Below are 9784 nucleotides of genomic sequence, written 5' to 3' on the forward strand. Positions count from 1 at the left end.
TTAAGTTAAATAAGAGTATTTTGCATACATGAAATGCTAAGTATTAATTCAAAGCGAATCAGTGAAGCTATCTTCCATTTTTTCACAAAAAACTACAGAAATGTCATTTCCGCCACACTGCCCTCTGTGCTGGAAATGACAGCATGTTGTGGAAATGACATTTATGGTTACAAAGTACAATTGATATGGCTTGCGAGAGTAGATTTGCGTAATACTTTTTATATTACAATACTTTTTATATTTATATGTATATTATGATAATATTTTTATTTCTAAATTATATTACTTGTATATGAATTGAGTTCATTTTTATTTATTTTTAACATTTTTATCTATTTTTAAGATGCCACCGAAGACAACAAAAGAAAAGTCACAGGCCTAAAGGGACAAAATAAAAGCTGGCCCTATAAAATATGAAGAGAGACTTAAAAGAGACAGGGAGATATACCTGAGGAAAAAATGTAAAATATGAACAATTCCTCTTGTAATCTAAGTTTGTCCGCTTACAGACCTTAAAACTAGACAAATTGTTTAAACTTATGAGACTGTGTTACGCGACTTTTGAACAAGTTTATTTTATTCAACTTCACAAGGATTAAAGTGCACCTAGTTGAAGAAACGCCCATGTATATATATATATATTGACTGTATATATCATGATATATATACCGTACGCTAGGTGAGGAACTGTACTGTATTTTTTCTCTATTTTGTAGCTCTTCTTCCCTTTGATGTAAGAATGAGATCTATTGGTTACTTGTAACAACTCAAGCGGCTGTGATTGGTTCATCCTCAGCAGCGCTGAGAAAAGTAACAGTGTTCACGGTACACCGTCAATACGCTACTCGGTAGCGCGATGATCATTTACAGTAGCCTACCGATGAACTTTGACAGACTGCAAATTAAAAATACAAGATAATTATAATTTAGAGCAAAACTCCATTTCAGTACACGCTTTCTTCTAGTTTGTTCTCTTTCTGTGATATGTGGCTCTCGATGGCGGGTGATTAGGGCAGGTGCCTAGCGCTTATCATTCTCCAGTTGGACTTGTTTCTGTGAGTCTGTGAGCTCAGGCAGGTCAGCACAGGTGATAGCATGGCTCTACGCGTATGCAGCACTGTTCTCCGTTCTTACTCGACCCACGGCAAGGTAACAACGTCTCTCGCTCTCTCTCTAGTTTGATAGTGCATGGCAAACATGTAATAATATTCTAGAAAACTATTGTATGAAGTTACTACGCGCAGGGTAATAGTGTTTCATTACTGAAAAAATGTGAGCGATATTTCCTGGAAGCGAATTTATGAATCGTACTATGATGAAGGCTTGGCTCATGAATATTAATTAGGGGACTTGACGTTCGGCCACTGATTGGCTCAAAGGCAGACGCCTGTTATAGACTCTACCTGGCGTCAGTTCGGGTCACATGTGTTTGTGTAGCGCTTTTCACAATGTGAGCCATTTCAAAGCAGCTTTACAGAAAATGGCATGCTTCAGATATTACAATCAAGAAGCCAGAAGTGACTGTGTGTGTGTTGGAAGGCATGTCTCACGTTGGACGTTGTATGAAAGTTACTAACATGAGATAGATATTGATGCAATTTCATTTCCTGGAACATTTGATTGTCAGTGCTACACACAGCTTTCCATATATCTTAGCGGATTAAGACAATTATTTAAGACGGATAGCTAGACACACACCACCAGTCAAACGTTTGGAATAATTACGATATTTTTATGCTTTTTTTTTAATGTTTACCAAGAATGCATTTTTAAATCAAAAATACAGCAATACTGTAATATTGTGAAATATGATTACAATTTAAAATCACAGTTTTCTATGTGATATATGTTCAAATATCATTTATTTCTGTGATTTTCAGCATCGTTACTCCAGTCTTCGATGTCACGTGATCCTTTAGAAATAATCTTTCTTATTATTATCAGTGTTGAAAACAGCTTTTGCTGCTTTATTTCATTTTTTTTATTATTATTTTTGTGGAAAACTTGATGCATGAGTAAAACGTTCAATGAACAGCATTTCTTTGAAATAGAATAGTAATATAAATAGCATTATAACTATCTTTACTTTTGATTAATTCAATGCATCCTTGCTGAATAAAAGTATCTGAAAAATACCTTACTTTTAAATGGTTGCGTAAGAATCAGAATTTTTGAGGACAAAGCAAAAAAGTATTTTGAAATTGGGCAAAAAGACAAATATGCAAGACTACAATTGCATAAACCACTGTGAGCGTTATAATAAACATAAAACATAAACCTACTGATTTTAAGCTGTTGATTCTAAGCATAGAAACAATGTGGTTCAAGTAAAATAAAATAGGAAGGCCGACTCGATTACATATTTTTTTGTTCGTACATTCATCAGAAATCTATCTTTGCTTGCATAAGTTAGATATTTTAGCTCTTTGTTTTTCACCCTCAGTCAGTTCTCGGTGGACTCTCATCAGTCCGGTTCAAGAGTTCCTGTCCCGTTGACATCAGTCATCTGGACCACCTGGTGCTCACGGTTCGGGACCTGAACACAACCACGCACTTCTACTCCAAGGTTTTGGGGATGGAGGTCGTCACTTTTAAGGTAGCGTGTCACTCAAAGCACACTGCAAACAATACCACACGGTGGCAGCAGAGTCTAAGTAATCCTGTCACTTCAGGGCGACCGCAAAGCTCTGAGTTTCGGAGAGCAAAAGCTCAACCTGCATCAGGCTGGGAAGGAGTTTGAGCCCAAAGCCAAGACCCCGACACCGGGATCTGCTGACCTGTGTCTCATTACCAAAACCCCTCTGACGACCGTCGCTGCCCACCTCGAGGTGACTTACACTGATGTGTTCACAGAGGTTTGACAGAATTGGTATGAACCGTTCTGTTTATGAGAGGGAATTTGTTTGGAATTGGCCACAGAATGTTGAATTGGAATGGAATTGCAATGAAAAACAAAATCAGTTTATTAGTCTAATAAAAATTGTGCAAATTGAACAAGTAACAACTATTGATTTTTGACTTTTTATGCTTGATTATTAATTCTGCCATACAGTACCACAGAATATCCACCACCTAATTCTCTGATTTGAAGGCATGCTTCATAATTAGCGCAATATCTCACAAGCGAGAGTGCTGTTGTTTCTAATGCTTATTACAGGCATGTTTGAATTCAGTAAAACGACATGCAGTTCTATTGAAGTTCATACTGAGTAACTTACATTTGAGACTCAGTATTGGCAGTTACTTCATGAATCAAACCAATCAGCTCCGAGGTGACAGACTTGTGATTAAAGCAAAAAAAAATGTATTAACAAATTGGACAAAAAGACAAAGAAACAAGACCGTGTACTCAACATCTTTAAAGAAGGAATAAACTACAATCCTATAAACCACTGTGAGCAATATTATACCATTGAAAAACTATAAAGAGCATAAACCTATTGACTTTGTTGTTGATTATAAGTATAGAAACAGTGTAGATCAATTAAAAATAATAATGCTAATAATTTATTAAAATGTAGACATATACAAATAGTCTGCAAACGTAGGGAGACCAGCTTACATTTGAGAAACAATACTGCTAGTTATTTTGTCTATTTTTACAGAAAAAAAAAAAAAATCTCAGCGATGCCAAAGAAAAAATATCAGAGGAATTGTTTCGAATGGCCTTTCCTGGTTTTGAACTCTGCCAATCAAAATCAGAATTGTTAAAGGGGTCATATGATGTTGCTAAAAAGAACATTATGTTGTGTATTTGGTGTAATGAAATGTGTTTATGCGGTTTAAGGTAAAAAACACATTATTTTCCACATACTGTACATTATTGTTTCTCCTCTATGCCCCGCCTTTCTGAAACGCGTAGATTTTTACAAAGCTCATCAGTCTGAAAAGCGAGGTGTGCTGTGATTGGCAGACATGTGGGGGGGTGTTAGAACAAGCCGTTTTAGGTAGGCGTGGCTGACTCTTAACTTTTATAAAGAAAATCTCTTTGGATTTGAGACTTTAGTCTTTGCAACTTTACAGATCTTCTTTATGCACCAAGAGCTTGTAACACTCCAAAGAGAAAGGAACAATTGAAATCGCATCATATGACCCCTTTAAATAAAGTGGTTAATTATAATAAATTAAATCTGAAAGCATATTTCTATTGATAACATTTTAACCATTACTAATGCCACCACACTAAAATACCCTGCATGTTTTGTGCAGTTCATTCTGAAAATTAAAACTACACGCATACAGAACAGCAGTAAACGCATTTTGTCGAATTGAAATTATAATTCATCCGGTTCCCTACTTTAAATTACACTAAAGAACTGACATGTAAAAGCATTCTCAATTGAGTTCTGCACGGCTCAAAGATAAACCCTGACGCATGCAGGTGCTGATATGCTGCTGTTGTGTTGCAGGCGTGTGGAGTGACGATAGAGGAGGGTCCCGTGGACAGGACAGGCGCTGTGGGTCCCATCCGCTCCCTATATTTCCGTGACCCTGACAACAACTTGATTGAAGTCTCTAATTACCAGCAGTAGACAGCAGGGGCGCTGTGTCATTGCCTTAAGATGAAGATGAATATGTACTCAGATGCCTTCCTTGTGATGTTTTTAAATGTAATAAAAACATTTAAAAAACATGCCAAGGTTGATTTCACTTGTGCTTTCAGCTAACATTCTCTTATTTTTATAACTTCTTTATGTGGCTGCCGCAATATCAAACCGTGTTGGTCCAAGCACAGATCCTCTCGTACTGAAATGCATGATTTTAAATTGTTATTATGCTGTGGGGTGCATTCATTTGAAGCTAGAGTTGTAGTCAAGACCACCTAATCTGAGACCAAGACAATTGTGTGTTGAGACCAAGACCAGACCAGCATTGCTCAAATTCATCTATAGGATCCACATTTACTGCCTGAGAAAGGCCTTATTTTTAATCATTAAATACAATAACAAGACACTTACAGAGCTGTTACCAATCAAATGAAATCTCTAACAAAAAAATAATCTTTGCACTTATTTTTATGTTTAGGCTAAATGAATATATTTTCACTTTAAAATGTTTATGTCATGTGATGTCAAGTAAATGACTAAAAACAGCAAGCATCGCCAATGCAATTCAGAAAAGACAACTGAGATTTCACTGTGGAGATAGAGGTCAGGAGCTTTTTTATTTGTAGGATCTGATAGAGCATTTTGACTTAGAAACGGCAACGATTAATGTCAAACTTAACTGGATACAAAAAAAGAAGAAAAAAAAGAAAATAAAACTATGGCTAAACCTTTGCACAACTCACCTGAAGGAGTTTGTGTGAAGAGTTTAACCCTTTGCTATATTTGACCGTCTTTGGGAAGTCCATGTAAGGAAATCCCCTCTGTAGTTTCTGCTCTGAATGAGACGGAAAGCATTGTCCTGAAGAGGCCGATCATCAGGTTTCTGGAGGTGTGTAGATGTAGCCACCCTGCTAGGGTTCGTCCATCAAGAAGAAAACGAGCGAAGACTCATTGCATTTACAGGAACAATGCTAGTTTTGGTGCTCCAGCCTGAACACCACAAAGAAACAAATTCATTTTGAGTTTCATCTGGTGATGCAATTGATAATAATACTCCAACCGGCAATCTGTCAACGATCAGGACTTTGATTGATTGCCACGTATGAAAAAATACTATAGTAATTTATAGTAAACAGTATAGTGTTTTTGAACCATGCTAGTAAAGTGTATTATACTGTATATGTTATAGTATTTATAACACTTTGTTAATGAATGCTACAGCATACTGTAGTATTAACTACAGTGAACTGATAAACTGTAATAAATAAATACTGTAGTATATTTTGGTGTTTACTACAGTAAACTGTAGTGTATTGTAGTATAATATACCCTACACTGTAAAAAATGACTGTGAATTTAACGGTAAAAGACTGTAAAAATGCTTCAGTAATAAGTACAGTGTACCTATTGTGTTTATATTGTATTTTAAAACACTTCTGCTGCTATTGAGGTGGGATACGGGTAGGTCAGGGACAGGTTTGGTGGTATGGATTGGTTTAAGGGTGGGTTAAGGTGTAAGGCATGGGTCAACAGTGTAACGATAACCGTAAATGTAAAAACATGCATGTACACAATAAGTGCATGGTATCAGAATCAAGAACACAGGACTAGATGTTAAAAGCTGTCTCTTGTGCCAAGAAGTGTTGAGCACTTTTTGAGATTTATGTTATTGCAAACAATGGTGGACGATCAGCTGACTGGAATTCTCCGAGTTGTATGGGAGATGAATCTTGGTCAGAAAACAATTTTGGTATCAAATGATTGATTTCGAAGTAAGTACATAGCAGTTAAGGCCACCTAATATAAACTGGGAGCTATTTTCCTTCTTCCGTCACAGTAATTGATGATAAAATCATGTGTTTAGTAACTGATTATTTCCTATTGTCACATTCTCTGAGCATGAGGGACAAGTGATGCATTACTGATAATATGTGACATTATTGTTTCGTCTGTCCTCTTCTGCAATGTTCGTAGGAAACGGATTCCTCTTTCTGCTCACCTGAATGATTAATCTGTTTCAGCGGAAAGTGTTTTTGTTTGTTGTCTTTGTGTCCCTGTCAACCTATAATACACGTGATGATGGCCGCAATTAAGCTGATGACTGCTGTCACACCAGCAAATACCACAAAGGGTTTGTTTCCCGTCACTGTAAATACTTACACTGACTTTTACCGTTTTCCTTATTCTAGTACGGTAAAAAAATCCACCTATTTCATCTCAAAAACGTAATGCCTTAAATTTATTTTTAAGTAAGGTTCAACTTAAATTACAGTAAGCTGACTTAAAAATCAAGTTGAATTTCACATAAATCACATCAATTATACGAGTTAATATAAAAACACAAGTTGCCAAACTGATCATATAATTATTTTTTTTTGCAGTGCACTAGGGTAAATTAATTTACTGTTATATTGTAGACCATAACGTTTTCATTCACAAAAACTTTCATGTGGTTTTAATTATATTCCAATAATGACAAATTACTCAATATGTCATATTTGGATTCATATCTCTTGGAATCGTATGTTTATTTCAGTTATGATTCCAAATTATAACATTTTAACTAACTTGCATGATATCTGAATTAGTTACTTACATTTCTTAGAAACACTAAAAAACCCATCAGAGGACGATTTTAACAGGGACATGCGTCCAGTCACACTACTACAGAGTTTCACTCCAGTCCTAATCTGAATCAGCTAATCAAGATCTTGAGGATCACTATAAATAACGTTTGGAGCTTATTTTGTCCCGTTGTTCCTGGTTTCTCTTTTCCTGCATGTTTAGTTCCTCTGGGTTTCTGTGTGTGTTTTTGTTTGTTGCTTTAGTTACTCATTACCTTCACCTGCGTCTTAGTTGCTCATTTATTCGGTGTTTACACAGACCTGTGCTTCAGTCCTGTTTTGTCCGATCTCATCGTTGATTAGTGGTCTATCTGTGGTATTTCCACAGCTTGTGTTCAGCTCAGCTCAGCTCTTCAGATGCACTGTGTATGCACTCAAGTATTAGGCGAATGAAGAGTGTTTAATCACTGATCCAGAGTGAACATTTAAACTGTTATAAGGAAAAACAGTGTGACGTCTGTTTGCTACTATAGTGACCTTTATTTAAGAATCTGTGGAAAATGTGTAATTCAAAGGGTAGCGTTCATTTTACTGTCCTGTTCTGCATGTAATCACTGTTAAGTACATAGTATTTAGAACAACTGAGTAAAAACTAACTATGGACCTAACAATATAATAGATGCCTTTTATTAATTAGTATTACTTTGGTAAATACACTGTATGTGTACCTACTGTAAAATAAAGTACAACCAATTTTGCACTTGAAATAAATGAGTTTGCATAGACATTTAAAGTCTCACCGTGTTTGGAGAACTTGTGGAAAACTGAGTAGAGTATTGGGTAAAATAATTAGTTTATAATACTATAGTTGTTATATTACCACAGCAACTCTAGAATTACCGCAACACATTAATGCAAGTACTTTACTATAGTATGTTTCAAAAACACTGTAGTATTTACTGTAAATGACAATGGTATTTTTTCATGTGCCCAAACTAAAACACTGAATGGTTATTTCTCTTTTCCGGTCCCACTTTATATTAAGTGGCCTTAACTACTATGTACTTACATACAAATAAGTACAGTGTACCTATTGTGTTTATATTGTATTTTAAAACACTTCTGCTGCTATTGAGGTGGGATACGGGTAGGTCAGGGACAGGTTTGGTGGTATGGATTGGTTTAAGGGTGGGTTAAGGTGTAAGGCATGGGTCAACAGATTTAGATTATTTCTTCTCATATTTGAAGAAGTTTGTTTTTTCTAGATTCTCAATGGCTTTACTGAAACTTAACATGATATATCTGAGTGCTGACTCTGGAATGTACTGTTGTGTCAGCTTAATGACTCAATTCTATCAGCTCTATAAGAGTCTTATTTCAAGTTCACTCATCGGCAGGTAAACCAAAACTGCCGAGCACCCCTAGGGAGCACACTATTGAGTGTTCAACAATGCACTGTGCATGTGTCACCAGGAACAATGGTGGAAATTCTGCAAACATATACATTTTTAGCTGTTATTGCCCTCAAAAACACTGAGAAAGTGTCTTGGGAGAAGTTTCTTCTATAGTGTGTGGTATAGAGATACACTGGCCTACTAACCGACTGTAAAGGCATCTTTTGTTCAGCTAACCCATTATCCTCAACCACTTTCCTAATAATTAATCATTAAGTATCCAAAGTAAACTTTTTACAGGAACAATATTCCAGAAACAACCTGGCACTGAGTGCCTTTCTTGAAAGCGCATGGCTAATTAGTATTTAACAACAACCTTGAACTTCAAACTCGCCACTGTCCTCCACTGCTGGATTAATATAAAACAGAGGATTTCTGTCGATTCAGCTGTTTCTACATTGAAGGGCACCATAATGGGAAAATATCAACTCCCCAAATATTTTGGCCTTGCTGGCGTTTGTCTCTTCATACGTGGAATGGAGGATGAAACACTGAGACGGACTTCTTTTACCCCCAATATTTAATTGAAATTCATCTATTGACTCTCCAAATATAGGCTACATTAATACATAAAATCTTACAAACACAATATTTAGTTTGAACTCAGGAGACAAGCTGTGATGCTAATCGAAGAACAGGAGACACACTTTGGGCAAAAGCATTCCCTATTACCCTTAACAGTATACAGATGTTTAATCTGAAGATATATTATACCACTTTAGTATGATGGTTTGGTCTGGTCAGAGGAGAACTGGCCACCGACTGAGCCTGGTTTCTCCCAAGCTTTTTTCTCCATTCTGTCACCGATGGAGTTTTGGTTCCTTGCCGCTGTCGCCTCTGGCTTGCTTAGTTGGGGACACTTCATTTCCAGCGATATCGTTGACATGATTGCAAAGATATTATTTAAACTGAGCTGGATGTTGACATCACTGAATTCAGTGATGAACTGTCTTTAACTGAAAAATTAGTGTTTACTATTGTCATTTTGCATTATTGACACTATTTTCCTAATTAATGCTGTTCAGTTGCTTTGTCACAATCTGTATTGTTAAAAGCGCTATATAAATAAAGGTGACTTGACTTGACTTGACTGATTGCACAGACACTATTGGAAGAGAGCTGAACTGGATGATCACATCACTGAATTATGAACTGACTTTAGCTGGAAACATGACTAATATTTACATTTAGTCATTTAGCAGACGCTTTTATCCAAAGC

The 9784-nt window shown here is 36.2% G+C and overlaps 1 protein-coding gene across 1 annotated transcript; it reads left to right on the plus strand.

The window, feature by feature from the left end:
- Window positions 1-895: 895 nt before the first annotated feature.
- Window positions 896-4634, plus strand: LOC107573673 (glyoxalase domain-containing protein 5). The gene is made up of 4 exons (XM_016260116.1): window positions 896-1149; window positions 2444-2596; window positions 2673-2828; window positions 4410-4634. Exons 1-4 carry the CDS (start codon window positions 1096-1098, stop codon window positions 4530-4532), a joined length of 486 nt encoding a protein of 161 aa, XP_016115602.1. The 5' UTR covers window positions 896-1095; the 3' UTR covers window positions 4533-4634.
- Window positions 4635-9784: the final 5150 nt, after the last annotated feature.

Source organism: Sinocyclocheilus grahami, unplaced genomic scaffold (assembly GCF_001515645.1).
Source record: "Sinocyclocheilus grahami isolate Dianchi unplaced genomic scaffold, SAMN03320097.WGS_v1.1 scaffold2003.1, whole genome shotgun sequence".
Classification (NCBI taxonomy): domain Eukaryota; kingdom Metazoa; phylum Chordata; class Actinopteri; order Cypriniformes; family Cyprinidae; genus Sinocyclocheilus; species Sinocyclocheilus grahami.

Bases quoted from the DNA above. Each gene is read 5' to 3' on its own strand.
- LOC107573673 (XM_016260116.1), top strand. From the start codon at position 1,096: ATGGCTCTACGCGTATGCAGCACTGTTCTCCGTTCTTACTCGACCCAC. The intron at 1,150-2,443 runs GTAACAACGTCT...TTTCACCCTCAG, and splicing joins CTTACTCGACCCACGGCAAG to TCAGTTCTCGGTGGACTCTC. The intron at 2,829-4,409 runs GTGACTTACACT...GTTGTGTTGCAG, and splicing joins CCGTCGCTGCCCACCTCGAG to GCGTGTGGAGTGACGATAGA.